Source organism: Phodopus roborovskii, unplaced genomic scaffold (genome assembly GCF_943737965.1).
Source record: "Phodopus roborovskii unplaced genomic scaffold, PHOROB, whole genome shotgun sequence".
Lineage (NCBI taxonomy): Eukaryota > Metazoa > Chordata > Mammalia > Rodentia > Cricetidae > Phodopus > Phodopus roborovskii.
In genome coordinates, this window is record NW_026126469.1 from 21,687,252 (window position 1) to 21,705,248 (window position 17,997).

General features: G+C 40.6%; 1 protein-coding gene across 1 annotated transcript in view; it reads left to right on the forward strand.

Moving 5' to 3' along the window:
- The window catches only part of Polq (DNA polymerase theta), a 91,703-nt gene that overhangs the window by 64,250 nt on the left and 9,456 nt on the right, over positions 1–17,997 (forward strand). The window contains exons 19-25 of the mRNA XM_051191449.1: positions 2,901–3,141; positions 6,518–6,711; positions 9,183–9,320; positions 10,420–10,594; positions 13,365–13,491; positions 13,992–14,113; positions 16,887–17,071. Of these exons, the coding sequence (XP_051047406.1) occupies positions 2,901–3,141; positions 6,518–6,711; positions 9,183–9,320; positions 10,420–10,594; positions 13,365–13,491; positions 13,992–14,113; positions 16,887–17,071 (1,182 nt within the window). The remainder of the gene's footprint in view (positions 1–2,900; positions 3,142–6,517; positions 6,712–9,182; positions 9,321–10,419; positions 10,595–13,364; positions 13,492–13,991; positions 14,114–16,886; positions 17,072–17,997) is intronic.

Sequence of the window (17,997 nt, forward strand, 5' to 3'; positions counted from 1 at the left end):
TATTGCTTAGATTGTTTTGGGGGTCATCCTTGTAGATCTCTGGACATTTCCCTAGTACCAGATTTCTCTTTAAACTTATAATGGCTCCATTTTACTCTCTATTCTTTCCTGCTCATTGACTCATTCTTCCTGATCCCTCGCATTCTCCTCTCCCCTCCCTTTCTCTCCTCTTCCTCCTAACTCCCTCTCCCCTCCCCCATGCTCCCAATTTTCTCAGGAGATCTTGTCCCTTTCTCCTTCTGTGGGGGACCATGTATGTCTCTTTTAGGCTCCTCCTCCTTTCCTAGCTTCTCTGTCGGAGTGAATTGTAGGCTGGTGATCCTTTGCTCTATGTCTCAAATCCATATATAAGTGAGTACATACCATGTTTGTCTTTTTGTTGACTGGGCTACCTCACTCAGGATGGTTTCTTCTCTTTCCATCCATTTGTCTGCGAATTTCAAGATTCCATTGTTTTTTTTTCCCCCCCACTGAGTAGTACTCCATTGTGTAAATGTACCACATTTTCTCCATCCATTTTTCAGTTGAGAGGCATCTAGGTTGTTTCCAGGTTCTTGCTATTACAAATAATGGCGCATTAAACATAGATGAACAGAATTCTTTGTTGCATGAATGGGCATCTTTTGGGTATATGCTTAAGAGTGGAATTGCTGGATCTTGTGGTAGACTGATTCCCATTTTCCTGAGGAACCACTATACTGATTTCCAAAGTGGCTATACAAGTTTGTACTCCTACCAGCAGTGGAGGAGTGTTCCCCTTTCTCCACATCCTCTCCAACATAAACATAAACTATCATTGGTGTTTTTCATTTTAGTCATTGTGACAGGAGTAAGATGGTATCTCAGAGTTGTTTTGATATGCATTTCCTTGATGGCTAAGGATGTTGAGCACTTTCTTAAGTGTCTTTCAGCCATTTTAGATTTCTCTATTGAGAATTCTCTATTTAGTTCTATAGCCCTCTTTTTAATTGGATTATTTGGTGTTTTGGTGGCTAGCTTCTTGAGTTCTTTGTATATTTTAGAGATCAGCCCTCTGTCAGATGTGGGGTTGGTGAACATCTTTTCCCAGTCTGTGGACTGCCTACTGGTTTTGTCCACTGTGTCCTTTGCCTTACAGAAGCTTCTCAGTTTCAGGAGGTCCCATTCCTTGGTTTTCTTTTCTCTCTGGATTTTCAGAGTGCGCTGGCTGGGTATTGCCTGTTTTAGTGACCTGCTTGATTGGTATGTTCATGGGGAGTACTTGCTAGTGTTGGAGACTGGGGAAAGGGAAGCCAGCGGGGATTGTCTGTGGGATCCACAGTAGGTATGGACAGGAGACTGTTGTTTTTTTTTTTTTTTTTTTTTTTTTTTTTTAGTAGAGTGGTGGGGATTGAATTCAGGCTTTTTGTAAGCACTCTGCCACTAGGTATCTCCATCAAGTGTCATAGTTTCACTAGGTTTTGTTTTGTTTTGTGTTTTGGGTGGAGAGGAGTACACTGATATTTACTGATTAAAAGTTATCATTTAATTTTGATCTGGAATCCAAATAAGAATATGGGTGATATGAGTTTCTCATTACAGCTACAGTAGCATTCTAGATTTATATAGCACATTCTTATTAAGCCTTATACTACTTGGAATATTCCATTAATTATTTTATTGCCCATAGTATTTTGATATAAGATGATAAACTATATAGTGTCATTTTAAAATAAATAGTAATTTTATATCAAATTCTCTCATTCAAAGTTATCCTATAAACTTTTTTATTTTTATTTTATTTTTTGAGACAGGATTTCACTCTGTAACCTAGGCTAACTCACCATGTAGTCCAGGCTAGCCTCATTCTTCCTGCCTCGGCCTCCTGGGTGCTAGGACTGCTGCTGTCAGCCACCATTTCTTGCTCAAAACATCATTCTTATACAGAAGACATAACTAAGTCATCATAAATTTTGGAAAGGTTCAGAAACTTAGATTTGCTTATTATAAATCCAGTTCATGATCTGTTTGATCTAGTATTGAAACTGCAGGCTTCCAAGTCTCATGTGGAAGCTAAAAATAATTAAATGAGAGATTCCCAGTTCAGAGGAAAGGCTTTCTAATACTTTGGATGATAACTGTGTGTGTGACACATGTGCATATGAAGGCCAGACATTAATTTCTAGTGTCACTCATTCCTCAGGAGCTTTCCACTTTGTTTTGTGAGATAGCGTCTGTCTCCAGGACCTATGGCTTGCCATTTAGATAGGCTGGTTGGCCATGAGGCTCCAGGTATCTTCGTGTTTATTCTTTCCTAGTGCTGAGAGTGAAAGTAATACCACCACTCTCAGCTTTTCATGTGCATTCTGGAGATAGAACTCTGGTCTTCATGCCTGCACAGCAAGCACTCAACCAGCTCAACTCTCTCCCAACCCTTGGAAACTAACTTTTAATGGTAAACCATGTATGCATGACTTCTGTGTTGAAAGAGCTGAGTAGGCCAAGCAGTGGTGGTGCATACCTTTAATCCTCGTACTCCGGAGGCAGGGGCAGGTGGGTCTCTGTGAGTTTGAAACCAACCTGGTCTACAGAGAGGGTTCTAGGACAGCCAGGGCTACACAGGGAAACTCTGTCTCAAAAAACAAACAAGAAGAGCTAAGTAAACCTAAAACCTCAGAGGCATATCTTTATTGGGTAGCTTAGTTTGAATCTTCATTCCTAGACACAGGCCTTCTTTAACTGAGAGGGCCTTGCCTCTCAAGCCTGCTTTGAGAACCAGGACAGCCAGAGCACCACAGGGATGGAAAGACCACTAAATGGTGTTAAATGGAAATGCATTAAATTATAATGAATTTACTGTCTTCCACTATTAATGTAAAAATGAAAAAAAAAATGGCTTTGAAAAAAATCTAAGCAAACTGTCTAATTGCTGTGTCATACAGGTGGCATGCTGGCTTCTCGATCCAGACTCTAAGGAGCCAACTCTCCATAGCATAGTGACCAGTTTTCTCCCCCAGGAGCTTCCGCTGCTAGAAGGAATAGAGACAGGCCAAGGGATTCAGAGCCTGGGGCTAAATGTGAACACTGAGCATTCTGGGCGATACAGAGCATCTGTGGAATCCATTCTCATCTTCAACTCCATGAATCAACTCAACTCTTTGTTGCAGAAGGAAAACCTTCATGGTAAAAGCAGAATTCGTGGCATTTTATGTTATAGGCTGGGATAATATATGCATATCGTTAGCCATTCCTCGGTCACAGGTGGATAAATTACATTTTATGCAAATCCTCTGGGTTACCTACTGAGGAAGTCAACAAACCTAGGGTTTATTTTATTTTTGTTTGCCCCTATAAAAAGCCAGATAGTAAATACTTTTGACTTCATGGTGTCTGTCACAAGTCCTCAGTCTGATGTTGATCACTAGAGCAGCTATGGTCATATCACATGCTATGCTGTCTTCCAAGAATTTAGTTGCAAAGTATGAATCTGGTGCTCATTCCACCATAATCTGCTGGCCTCTGGCCTTAAAGTGATTAGAATTAGTGGCAATTATATATTTTAATTTTATCTGATGATTTTATTTCTATAACAGACCTTTCATATAATTCAAATGTTGAACCATTTTCTTTTTAGAGCTATTAGTAATCTCTTTAGCAAAGGAAAGTTGTGTGAGTCTCCTTTTCTCTCAAGACACCATGCATTTGTTGAGAAGTCTGCTGGCCCAGGATAGACTTCTTGATTTGAGAGAGTGTAGCAAATGCTTTATAACAAAGATGATGAAGGAATCAACGTTGTTTTCATTATGAGGAAATTATATCATGAGACTTTTTAAACTGATCTGTGGATAACCAGAAACAGCAGAGCAATGTGCTGAACAAGTATGGCTTGAGATGAGACTTCCTCACTTACTAGACAGGAATCTATACCGAGCTAGTGAAAGTCTTCACGTCTGGTTTTTGGGAAGATCAATGTAAAGGTCAACGAGGCATAGCTGATCTTATTATTATACTTGTTGCTATAGTTATTCTACCTCTACCACAAAGCCTCTCGTTCTCCCAGCACCACAGGGCAGGATTGTAGAGACTGAATCTCCATTGACTAGTGTGTTCATGGAGGATATTTTGGAGTAATATTTGCTGGCAGCTCCTGTGTAGAAAGGAGCTAGTTTTGTTTTGTTTTGTTTTGTTTTTTTCCCAGCTTCTTTAAGCCAGTGTAGACCAAGAAGAGGGATGACTGGCCACCATTGCCATGTGCTAGCAGTGCTCCTGCATTTGCCTTCAGTCATGCTGGATCACAGCTTCTGTCTGATCTCTGCCCATCTGCCTCAGGGCAGGTGACCCTGGCGAGGGTCATTCCCATTGACTAACGAAAATCATGCTAGAGTCTTGATCTGTCATGTTTAGACATTTAGACATTGAGTTATAAGCTAAGTATGGAGGCATTTGCTATAATCCCAAACACTTGGAAGTCTGAAGTAAGAAGGTCTGGATTTTGAGGCCAGGCTGAGCCACATAGTGAATTTGAGTCTCTCCTGAGCTATATAGTGAAATCTTAACCTCAAAAAAATCCAAGGATTGGGTGGTCGAATGCCAGAATAGAGCAAAGATGTGGTAGAGAGATTGGAGAGGAAGATATGAACAGTTTGTGTGTCGTGAAGAAAGGCAGAACTGGAGATGAGGAATAGTCTGATGAGAGAAACCTGCACTGCCACCCAAGTCCATGGTAATGTCTGGACCTATGCTACTGCAGCCTAAAGCCATGTTGATGTCCGAAGGCCTTGCTGAGCTGCCTCTGGCCCTCGCTGGCCACTGCAAGGTGTTGTAAGTGGTGAGGGTGAAGTAGATGTGGAAGGTCTGGCCCTGCCCCTCTCCTGACCAGAGGTCCCTGCTCTGGTGGGGTGGGTATAGGAGAGCTGAGGGGCTGAGCAACTCAGCTACCACCCAGATCAGGGCTTTGAGTTGTCCGCCCCAACATCTTCCCTACCTATGAGCTGCTAGAGTGCATGAAGGGATGGGTCCTGGGGATCTATAGCCACAGGATCTCCACGACTCAAGGCAACAACAGGATATCCAAGAGTCTAGTATTGCTGCTATAGCAGAAGTCAGAGGCCTTGAACTAGACTACTAATTCATTGCAATGAACATTTCTAATAAAGCTGTTTGGGCAAAAAGGTATCATATGAAATACTGCAACTTCCAGTGCCACTGAGATGGATGAATATGCGATGCAGATGCAGGGGAAGGGAGGAGTGGAGTGGCGCACGCACAGAGGGCTACAGGCGGTAAAGGAGTAAGTCATTGTCCAGAGGGTCAGAGAGAGAGCTTTCCATTTGTCTGCCTGTCTGGTTGGTTGGTTTTTTCTTTTCTAATTTTTGTTTTTATTTTCTTTTGTGGGGAAGGTTACCAGGGTGGAAGGTAGTTATGAAAGCATATGTAAATGAGTGGGATTGATGTGTGTGATGTGAAATTCCCAAAAATTCCATCAAAAATTGTTTAAAAAATCCAAGGACTGAGCCATAGCTCAGTGGTGGAGTGCCTTCCTCGCAGGTGCTCAAGAGAGGACTGTTCTAGCCTTAAAACCTGCTTATTATCTGTGAGAAAACGAGAAAATACAAGAAGACTCTAAATTTATTATTTTTAACTTTGATCATTTAAATGTACCCCCAAAGTGCCTTATCTTATGTAGTTTAAGTATGAAAGTTAAGACTTTCCCAGTCATAAGGCCTATGGAATTGAAGTTCCCTGAAAAAAGAGAAAATTTTGGAGGCAACGTGGGAAGCTGCTAAAGTTTGTTCATAAATGATTGCTTTGGGGCAAGAGAGATGGCCCCGATGTTAAAAGTGCTTGCTGTTCTTGCAGAGGACCTGAGTTCAATTCCCAGTACCCAAGTCAAGAACTTGTAACTCAAGAACCTAGCACTCCAGTCTAGAGCCAGCACTTTCTTCTGGTCTTAGGGCTCTTTCCAGTCATCATCACATACCTGCAGATTCCCACACACAGACACATACATGTAATTAAAAATAAATAAAAATAAAATCTAAAAAAGAAACAGTTATTTCAAGATATGCTTATTTAGTTTAGTGACCTCCAGATTCCCTTCTCTTCTTATCCTCCTGCCTGGTGGGTAGGTCTATTCTGACAGCTGGCCTTTTCCCACAGAGAGCTGCTTTATGTTAGTGTACGAATAAATATTAATAAGGGACCATGTCTTTACTTAAGGTGCCTGGGATAAAATAGTCTTGTTCTCTTGTGCATCAGTTATGTCTTTTCTAGAAGGTTTGAACAGAGACTGTCTCTAAGTCCTAGAAGAAATGTCTCTTGTAGTCCAGACTGCTCACAGGATTGCCAGCTTTTCAACTCTTGCAAACAGGGCTGGCATCTAGTGCTTAAATGACTTAGACTTTGTCACTTTCCATTGGTTTGGCGACCTGTTTGGGTTTGAATGACAGCTTGTATAACTGCTGTGGAGTGTTTGAACAGTTGTGGGTGGTTTCAGTGATACTGATGGACCAATTACTTAGGTGATGATTTACCATTGCATTTCCATTTTCCCTTTCAGATATTTTCTGTAAAGTGGAGATGCCCTCTCAGTACTGCCTGGCCTTGCTAGAACTGAATGGAATTGGCTTTAGTACTGCAGAATGTGAAAGTCAGAAGCATATCATGCAAGCCAAGTTGGATGCCATTGAGACTCAGGCTTATCAGCTGGCCGGCCACAGCTTTTCCTTTACCAGTGCAGATGACATTGCACAGGTAGTGTCTTGGAACTAGAAAGCTGGGAGGAACTTCTGGAATTAAAATGACCTGTGTCACAGCCTGTCTTTTTGTGCACTTCTAAATACCAACACTTAGTAAAATAAATAGAATGACTTGGGGAGAGTGTTTTAGTGTCCGGTAAGAAGTTGTGTCTGTATTCAGAGATAAGGTTGTAAAGGAGGTATCTGTATTCTGAAATAAGGTGTAGCTATGGCTTCCTGATGCTAGTCCCTTTATAAGCCCTCACCCGCGTCTTTGCTCCAACATCTTCTTCCAGAAAGGGAAATTGGATATTATTCCGAGATGTAAACAAAAAGATTTTTGTGACCTTTCTTTTTTAACCATAATTTAAGGTTTTTGTAACTTTAATGAAATATTGACAAAGTTATTCCTGTTTTTTTTTTTTAACGGGTTGGTAGTCTTTCTATTTCCTCCTCCCACCATATTCTTTCCCTGTAAAGGGTAGTTGGAGTTAGCTGGGGGGGCTGGAGGGAGGATGTCAAGGGTGAGGGAAGAGGTTGGAAGAGCATTCATACACTGGAGAGAACCAATTGTTCTGCTTTTTGTATGCAATTTAGTAATGTAACATTTAGTCAAGATCACAGGCTGCAGAGCCCGACTTCTGGGTTTGAATCCTGCCTCTGCCATTTGTTAACAAGCTGCAAGACCTTGGACTGGAGTAGTTAATGCATCAACTCCTTATGTCTGTGTTTCTTCGTCAGTGAAATGGGAGTTTTAATTAAAAATGCCTCATAACATTGTGGCAATGATAAATGTAAATATACTTACTGACCATCACATAGATGGTAAATGATTAATATATGTTATAAATCCTAATAAAGAAAATGCCCATTAATCTAGAGAATTTTGTATTTTAAAGAACATGAGAACTTTGTTTATCTGCATTGGGTTCAGTAGTGCTTTCAAGGCTTTCCTTGTGGAAGAGTGTGTGTGTATGTGTGTGTTTCTGAATTTTATAGCCTGTAGCTGGGAAGTCTTCAACTGCATATACACAGTAGACTGTGTACAGAATTACATGGGGCACTTACCAAAAGCAGAATGTGTAGGTTTCAACACATGGGGTGAAGCAAACATGGATTTGTGACTCAGGGTACCAAAGCAGGTGAACCATTGGTCACATGGGATCCCTGCCTGTGTATGCCAAGTTTCTTGAGTGGGTATTTACCAACCACTCAGTAGACCAAACTTCAAGTGAGAGCAGTCTTTTGATAGTATTGGCTACTGCCTAGGTCTTGGTTTTAAAATGAAGCAGGAAATTTTGTATGTGAAATTTTCACAGTTAATTCTGAAAATTTCACCCAAGAGAGAACGTTATGATAAAAAACTATATAGATAATGTGAGATCTTTGTGTTGTCTTAACTGATGTTCCTCTCTCTTAGGACTGCTGGTGAATGCTGATAATGTCCCACATTTCCTGTTCACTCTTCTGATTTTTTTCTCCTATCCTGTCATTCATATACCTATAGCGGATTTCTTGATAAAATATAGGCTGCCGTTAAATCTTAATTTAAGAAAATTTTTAGTATAACTATGTTCCATGCAGTTAGAATTTAACCAGGTATTCTGTAATTTTACTTGCTAGGTGTGGCAACCATGACCCATATGCACGCATGTATTCATATTTGTATAACACAAAGTTTGAGACTAAGTAGTTACTGACTGATATTGTAAGCCTTAATTCCTGTCATTTCTAGGATGTCAGCTACTGCTACTATTGTAAATTAGAATATATGTTAGTTTTTTGTCATTACTGCGGAAGCACAGGGGTTTCGTTCTCCCTGCTCCTCAGCCAACTTGTGGGAAAAACATTCTTGTACTTATGTAAAGTTGTTTCCATTTCGGGAATTATTACAGGAAAAAAATTCAAGATTCATTAAAAGCTGTTCAAGTTATATAAGCAAATGGGTAAGCATAGTAAATAATGTTCTGAATTGCCTAACTTTAAGTTTCTCTAATTTGAATTAGTGAGGACCCTTGCCTGTGTCAGCCACTCATTAGCTTTCTTTATTGCCACATTGGATCAACCTAGCTTTTGTGTCTAGGGCCTTCTGTGACCCAGTGGTATGCTGCAGTCTGGTGGCTTTCCTGATTATCACTGTGGTGGTTGAATGCAGTAGCCATGTAAGTTGTCCTTCAAGAGGTCTTTAGGAGTGCTCACAGTTGTCAGAGCAACCCAAGCTTCAGCATCAGTAGCTTAGCTGTCAGTGCTTAGCATGGCGCATGCTCTTATAAAGGTCTCCTGACATCTTTCAACTCAGGGACAGACAGCATGCCTGAGAGGCGTGGTCATTGCTGTTGTTTACTAAAAGTGATTACCCAAAGAAACATCCTTCCAGCCCCCATGTTAAATTGTAGAGCTTATATTCTCAAATAACTCTTAAAAAGTAGTTTCTGAGTGACAGTACTTACCATTTGATTGTTGGCTGAGAAAATATTAATTTTTCAGGTTTTATTTTTGGAACTGAAGTTACCACCGAATGGAGAGATGAAAATGCAAGGCAGCAAGAAAACTTTGGGTTCTACCAGAAGAGGCAATGAGAATGGCCACAAACTAAGGCTGGGAAGACGGTTCAGCACTAGCAAGGTATATGTGGGTACTCACAGGGCAGAATCTGAACTACTTTTAGCTTTTTGAAGTCATGAAAAAGTACTAATGACATCAAGAGCCACCATAGGGTACCACATTAACTTATTCAGATTCAAGCAAGAAGATTGGTTGGTGGTTCAGAATCTTGTAATGGTCTATGGGAATTCCAGCATGGGAACCGGGACTATAATTTGAGTTATCAGCTCTGTGCTAACTCAATGTGGATGTCTGTGAGCTCATACCTGCAGACATTGTTCATTATTATCCAGTATGCTTGGGGGGTTTAGTAGAGTTTGATTTTGTGTTCTATATGAACGCAAAAAGTGTTATAGCAAAAAACAAAAATACCTCTTTTTTTCAGTTTCAAGAAAAAAATATAATACATTTTCAATGGGTTTGTTTTAAGACTTTTAATCTGTCATTTTCAAAAGGATTTTGCTATTGCTTATTTGTAGACACTGCATTAATTTAAGATAGGGAAAGATGTGCATGGCTTACTTACTAACTTTCCATTGACACAACAGGGCTAGAAAAATGTAGCCACATAGTTTGTGGAGAACTGTCCAGTTTCTTCTGTGGAAATTTGACCCTGACATCATTAATAGCAATTCATCTGCCCTGGAAAGTATGCACAGCTCTGTTTCTTAGAACAACTCTGTTAGTTTGGCTGGTCCTTTTGATGCCTTAGTTTCTGTTTGTTAAGGGCCAGACCATAGAAATACCTGCTTTTAAATAAATGCCTCCTAATTTTCTTGATATGGAAACCCTGTATCAGGGTAAGAAGGAAGACTACTTAGATGCCTCTAATCACTGACAGATGGAGGAGATGATGTAACTCTTGGATATGGATGCTCTGTGAAACTGATATTCCATTGATTTTGTCTTTTAAAGGAACTATAAATTGGAAGTGTTCAGCATTTCCATAGTGCTGTCTTGTAAACTGTACTTAAGGATTTATCATTATAGTGACTTCTAATTGTGGATGTAGGGCTTACCAGACTAAATTTTGAGATGTCTTTATTAATGTAAGAAACATTCTGATTTGCCATTGAATTTGGCAAGATTACAGCCTTCATCTTGTTATATTTCTTTTCAGGAGGTTTTAAATAAATTAAAGGCCTTGCATCCTTTACCAGGCCTGATACTGGAATGGAGAAGAATCAGTAATGCTATTACCAAAGTGGTCTTTCCTCTGCAGCGGGAAAAACGTCTGAACCCTTTTCTCAGAATGGAAAGGCTCTACCCTGTATCACAGTCACACACGGCTACAGGTGAGAGATACGAGATATGAAAAGACTTTCATATGTTGTATTTGTGACGTCTAGGAACTCATGTCCATCCCTTGTGAGGCTGCACTACACTAATGAAGCCTACACTGCCTCCACACCAGCTAGACACTGCCTGGACACCAGGATGAGCAATGGAGAGCATCTGGGAGAGTGCTTTCTTTGCACCAGAGTTGGCCCAGGGTTTGGCATTTGAGTCTATATTTGTCTTGGTGTTCTTAGCTAACTTCATCCTAACCCTTTCTTTTCTAGCTCAGTCTCTGCAGGCCCAGGGGAATGGTATGCTAAGTGTCTCATTTTGCAAATAGAAAAGAAAGTTGTAGAGTATTCTGGATGTCACATGGACTTCTTGGGCAGAGATGAGTGTGATGCAGTAAAAAAAGGGTGCGTATTTTCTAGGCAGTTACTTGCCAAACATGTTCAGGGGAAGAAAGGGCAGTTTCAACACATCCATAGAAGAGGCATTTAGATTGGTGGTAGTAGTGTGTATTCTGAAAGCAGAAGTGGAGATCTGAGTTCTGATGCTCTGAATTGAGACAAATCAGCACCATATCATCAGCATCTAAGAGCTCTCTTGAATGAAGGAACATCCCACATCCCTTGCCTGTGTTAGAGTAGATCCTGCTCCAAGCTGCTGTCTTGTGGTTGACTGTAGTTCTTTTTCTAATAACTTTCTCTTTTCCTTTGTCTCTAATAAGCTCATATCTTGGTTCTTCCTAGTCATTTCTTGCCTTATTGATATTTAAGCTTCACCTTGGAATATCTGTTAATATTAGAAACTAAATGAAATATGTGTTATGCATTACTTTCTTGGCTGATAAAATACTGTAACCTACATAAGGATGAAAAGGCTTAGTTTGCCTTGAGGTTGCAGGAGAATAGAGTCTACTAGAGCAGGGAAGGCATGGCATGGTAGCAGGAACAGAAAACAGATTATATTTCATCTGCACACAGGAAAGAGAGCAACAGGAAGTGGGGTGAGGCTGTAAACGCTCAAAGCCTGCTCTAGTGATTAGTCATGTATGTTCTCGAGCAAGGCTGTACCTCTAAAAGTTCCATAACCTCCCCAAACAGTGCCACCTACTAGGGACAAAGTACACAAATATTTGAGACTGTGGGAGACATTTATCATTCATATGACCACATGGTGCCAAATCAGTTTTTTGTTTTATTGGCTTTAGAAACACAGTAGTTAAGGACTCTTTATACTTGCTGTAATATTCAATCATACAGAAACCAAAGTTTAGCTGAGCTTGACAAAGTTGCTTGATGATTAGGATTTATTTTCATTAATGTATACTCATGCTTTGTAATTCATCTAACCTTTTTTTGTTGAACAGTATTAACTCACTGACTCAACTAATAGAGCAGGGCAGGGTGCTGAGTAGTGTGTGGGAGAACACAGTGCTTGGGGAGGGAAGACTGCTCCTCCTGCTGTGTGTTCCTTGGTCACATGGACTGAGCATTTAAGGAAAATAATGTTAAAGCTAATATGAATCAAATAATTTGTGCTGTAAGCTAAATAATAAGGATCTTAAATGAGTTTTGTTGTGGCAATTCATTCTGCCAATAGTTTTGGAGTACCAGCATTAAGGCGTGGCTTCTTGTCTGTGGATGCCTCTGACCTCTTAAAAGGAAGGAGATAGAGGTCGCTCTTGGGTTGTGAAGATGGGGGTCAGGCATGTGGTCAGTCCTTAGCTCCCTTGGTCCCAACTCCATGAGTCTGTTTCCCCCGAAGATCTTTTAATAAATTGATATACATATATCTTTGTGGTTTCACATCAGAGTTTATTTAGGAAAATAATATCCAAGCCATTTGAAAGGTCTTGATTCATTAGAAGTCGAAATTATATTTAGTGACTCCCAGAGAGCCAGTTGCCATGAAGAAGGTATCATAAAGCAAGAGTTGGCAAGAACAATCCCACAAAGTGCTATTTTGAAGAAAAACAAAAATAAAAATATACCTCATATGTTTTAAATAGATTTTTAACAAGTAAAATATGGAATAAGGCTTTATAAGAAATACAATGCTTTATAGAAAGTATTTTGACATAGTTTCTATCCACTAGAGCACTGATGATGTGTCTGATTTTGTTTCCAGCCCTGTCAGTGCTGTTGTTGACGCTCTTGAGTAATGGTATTGAGGTGAGGGCTGAAATTGTGGTCCCATGGCTGCCTCTCACTGCTGTAGAGCTCGTTTTTGGTTCCAGTTGTCCTTGTCAGTGTTCAGCTGCTCTGTTCCAGGTGTTCTGTCTTGTGCCCCCAGCCCAGCTACCAGGCAGCCATGTCCCCTGAGGTTTGCTTCTTAGTTTGTCTGCTGCCTGTTGTCATGCTGCCGTGGTCTTCCTTCTGTGATCTCAGTTTCCTAGGTAGCTTTCAATCACTGCATTGTTTCTAGAGAACTAGCTTAACGAAGAACATGATATTGTAGCTGATTGGTTTCAGAATGACCTTGTGCCCATTTCATCACTGCTATTCATATGAGTGTTAAATTTTAAATATAAACCCAGTTAGCATTATCAAGCATGCTTTTAAAAATCTTTTGATTGCATTTAGAGTATGTGTGGGTGTGTGTATTATGCATGCATGTGCTTCATGTCACATTTGTGGGAGTCACTGTCTCCTATGTGAGTTCTGGAGTTTACCTGGGTTTACCTCAGGCTAGGAAGCAAGTACTCTTATCCACTGAATCATCCTGCCAGCCCCAGTTGTATTTAAGAAAGATTGTCAGGTTTATTTTTCTTCTTTATTTTAGGACGGATAACCTTTATAGAACCTAATATCCAGAATGTGCCAAGAGATTTTGAGATTAAAATGCCAACGCTAGTAAGGGAAAGCCCGCCATCTCAAGCTCCAGGCAAAATCCTGCTTCCAATGGCCAGGTAGACTTCGTTTCTATATTGATATTATCCTTTTGTGAGTGGACAGCTCAAAACAATGCAGTGCATTAAAGTTTATATTCTAGACAAACCATTTGGTTCTAGACAATATCCACTTCAAATCCTGTAGTGAAGCTGCTTCGAGCTACTCACACTGTGTGCTTAAGTCAGATATGGAAGAGGAGAGGCTAGCCATACCAGCAACACCCTGCCCCCATGGGAACTTGACAAGGGGAGCACCTGGGCGGTTTCCCTTAGGTCTGCGTAGAGGTTTGTAGAGGGAAATGGGGGAAGCAGTTTCTGAGGAAAGTGATTGAGAAGTGCCTTCATGTTTGACTGAACGTTTGCTGAGAGGGAGGTCTGATGTCTTAAACTTTACAGTGGATTTCAGGTTAGGCCATTTTAGGTTTCTTAAATGGAAATTCTATTTTTATTGGAAATCATACCTTTTATGTATCTGAGATTTATCATGCTCTAGCTGGTGATTTTTATTTGTACTGCAGAGGACAAAATAAGAAGTTTTATGGCCTGCACCCTGGGGATAGGACACTGATGGAAGAGAAAGCCTCAGATAGAGGGGTGCCATTTTCGGTGAGCATGCGCCATGCCTTTGTGCCTTTCCCAGGTAAGGTGAGCTCCTTGTGGCTGTATGTTTGTTTTAAAGGCACTGGGAAGTCCTGATTAGGAGTAGAATTCAGAAGTGTATATTATGCCCTTCATGTTTCCTGTGCTGGATGGTGCCCTGACCCCACCCAGTACCACTGTGGTATATCCCAGTAGCTGCTGTTTGAAAACCTGCAAAATGTAGTTGATTCTGTTCGTCCTCTTTGCCTTTGCTTCTCTATGGTGTTCCACTGCTAGAGAATTCGCTTTCCCCCATTGACTTGGAAGAGGAAGAGCAGAGTTTTGGGTCCCTGTTTATGACTCGTTTGCCCCTGTGTTTCTTGCTTTCTATTCATTTCTGCTTGCTTCCTGTTGCTGAATGACTGCTAGGACAGCTGCAGCCTTAAGTCACACACCTGTTAGTCATCAGAACACGCGAGGCTGTAACCTAACTCCTTAATTGTGCCATGATTTCTGTGCCCATTCTCCCTTTATCTTTTGCCAGTGGATAGTCCAGTAAGTGAGATTGTTTTAAGCTCTGTCAGAACCTCACTGTCTGATGAGGTGACTAACTTATTATGAACTATCGGCATGAGAAGTTCAGTCTAACCCAGGGAAGCAGTGAGAGTTCTGAGGGTCTGACTGTCTCCTTCAGACATGAGGAAGGAACATGCTGGGTTTAAAAGCCATACTGCACAATAATTTCATGTGGATCATGCTTAGAATTTGCAGTTTCCTAGTGGCCACATTGTATTTGAAAGTTCTCAACAGGTCCCGCAGACCATAGACGGCCTTTGTTAAAAGTAAATGTGTGGCAGGCACATGAATCCAGGAGGCTCCTCTGGCCCCTTGTCAACAGCAAGGGGGTGTGGTGGGCACACAGGAAGAAGCAGAAGTCTTTTTTTTTTCTTCTTCTTCTTCTTATTTTATATATCAATCCCAGTTCCCCCCCCCATCCCATCCACTCCCCAGGGAGGGTGAGGCCTTCCTGGTGAGGCCTTCCATGAGGGATCATCAAAGTCTGTCAAATCATTTGGGGTAGAGCCTAGGGCCTCCTCCCCTGTGTCTCTAGGCTAAGGGAGTATCCCTCCATGAAGAATGGGCTCCTAAGTCCGTTCCTGCACTAGGGAGATACATCCTGGTTCTATTGTTAGAGGTCCCATAGACTGCCCAAGCCTCCTTAAGCAGAATTCTCTTGTGTGCTTGATATTTGTTTAGAGTTCATAAAATTTATACTTACTTTAAAAAGCAGACCCATGTGCTGAAAATGTTTCAAACATTTTTTTTTTTTCTTAACTTTTGGTAACTGAATTCAGTTTTTAAAATACCTTTTAAAAAATGACTTGTGTCTCTGGACACAGTGGGTTCATCCTGTTTAGAAGGGTAATGCATTTGTAACCCGAATTAGCTGCAAAGGGGTCCTGTGCATGTCCTGGTGATCATTTTATGCACGCCTCCTTCCTCACTTCTTATCAGTCCTGGCTGCCTGATTGGCCCAGCTGTAGTGTCAGCTTCTTCAGCTCGGAGGGAACACCCCATCCAGCAGGGTTTTCTGGAAGTGCTAGCATTCAGAAACTTCACAGTTGCTCACCTCCTTTCAACTTCTAAAAGTTATTCCACAAAATAACTATTATGTATTTGCTAGTATTCCTTTTTCAAGTATAGATACTTTTGACTATGTAATCTTTTCACTTTTATCTAGGAATTATCATTCTGTATATACTTCTGTGTTTGGGCTTTCAGCTAACATTTTTACATTAAAGATTTGTGCTTATCAGTAAAGAAGAAATGGCAGTAGATGGATGTGGTAGTGCACACCTTTAGTCCTAACAGCAGCAGAAAGATCTGTGAGTTCTAGGCCAACCACAGTCACACAGTGAGTCCCTGTCTCAAAGCAAAATAAGCGGTGGAATAACACAGTTTAACCTGTGTGCTCAGTTTGCACCATAATGTATGAGTTTGTTTGCTGAGTCACAGACTAGAACCAGCTTAATCTTGACAGTGTGGGCACAAGGCTGTCCTTTGTTTCCTAGGAATAGCATCCTAGTGTCTCTTGCACACTTGCCTGTGTTGTGCAAATTTCTGGATGCTGCCATTTTGAGAGGAAATTTTACAGGTTTAATTTCCAATTTTCTTATTATGAGCAAAATTCATTTGAGGTTTTTCTGTCTGTATTTTAGTGAACTTACTACTAATAAAGTCTATTATTGATTTATAACCACACTTTTTATAATATGGCAACTTGTCCTTTATGCTAGCAGTTAAAATAGCTTTTGCACTTTGATCATATTTTTGTCTTACATGTCTAATCAAGTTATTGGTAATCCTTAAGAAACTTGTCTTATTCTCTTAGTATCTTGATTTTTTTCATTGAGAATATCTTTGTTATTGTTGAACAAAGCATACTAACACATACTTACTGAACACCAATTTGTCCATTAATTAGTCACAGCCATTTCTTAAGGGTTTATTCTATGAAATGTTTTTGGTAAACCTGTTGTGTATCTCTTATTGCTAAGGAGTGGGAGAAGCATGAGATAAATGTAGACTGTGGGCTAGGTGCTTTGGAACATGGAGGAAAGCACCTCACTGTCAAGACACAGATATCACTGATAATGAATACAAATGAAAATTTAAAAACATGACAATGCATAGAAATGAACTGTATCTTACTTGAAGTATGGCGTTAACTTTTGAACACATGACCTTAAACTTATAAAACTGCATTTTTGTCATCTTGCTGCATTGTGGTCTATGGAGCTGTATTAGCCTTTTAAAGCAGCTGTGCTTTTCAGGAGGCGTAATTTTGGCTGCTGATTACTCTCAGCTTGAATTGAGGATCCTGGCTCACCTGTCACGTGACTGTCGCCTTATTCAAGTCTTAAATACGGGAGCTGATGTTTTCCGGAGCATTGCTGCGGAGTGGAAGATGATCGAGCCCGACTCTGTTGGGGAGGATCTGAGGCAACAAGCAAAGCAGGTGAACTTAGTGGACCTGCTGCATTGGAATGAAAAGAGTTAAATGCTCACATTCCAAGTTACCCATTCGCTCTATTTGGGGATGATTTCTGTCTGGATCTTTCAAGTCACATGCATTGGAATCTAGTCTGTCTTGTGATATTTGCCTCCCTGACAGAGTAGAATGAACCAGATAAACTAAAGTCTGTGGGCCACTTAGTGTCAAAAAGCCCTGTGTATTTAAGTCTATAATGTGGCTAGTCGTGGGGTCTGGTACTTAGTGGCAGGGATGGTAGAGGTATTTTAAATTTCTAATCAGTAAATGTCTTGACAGAAAGTTCCATATTCTCATATTTCTATTTTCTTACAGCATCTATCCAAAGTGCATTATATTGAAGGTAATCTAATGTTTTTGAAAATAGAATTGGATTGTAATGAGTAACGGACCCTTGAGCTGTTCAGCAGCTGTTTGCACTTTGCAGGGCCACTGTCAGTCACAGAGGAGTCAAAGGGCCCATTCACATTTCCCAAACAGATTAACACTAACACGTCCATAACTACACCCTGTGGGAAATCAGATGCCATTTGCAGTGACCTGTTGTAGGTTCATTTTCTTCCTGGACTTAGTTGCATGCTAGCATGAAACACTTCCTCTCCCCAGTGCAGTTTAACTCTGCTCCTCCTCTCCTGAATCTACATTAGCAAAGATCAAAGCCTTACTAAAATAAGTAAAATGTTCCTGTAATTAAGCCCTATAGCCAGCTCTTGAGATAGGTGTATTTCTATCCCCATTTTATGTATGGAACACCAGAATATCATACTTCTCAATCCACAATTGTCCAGGGTGATGGCTGTTCTACCCAGCAGCACTTGCCTCAGTCAACAGTGAACATGCTAGAACAATGCTTACTCTGCCTCAATTTGCACTGGATGACCCAACCCTCAAAT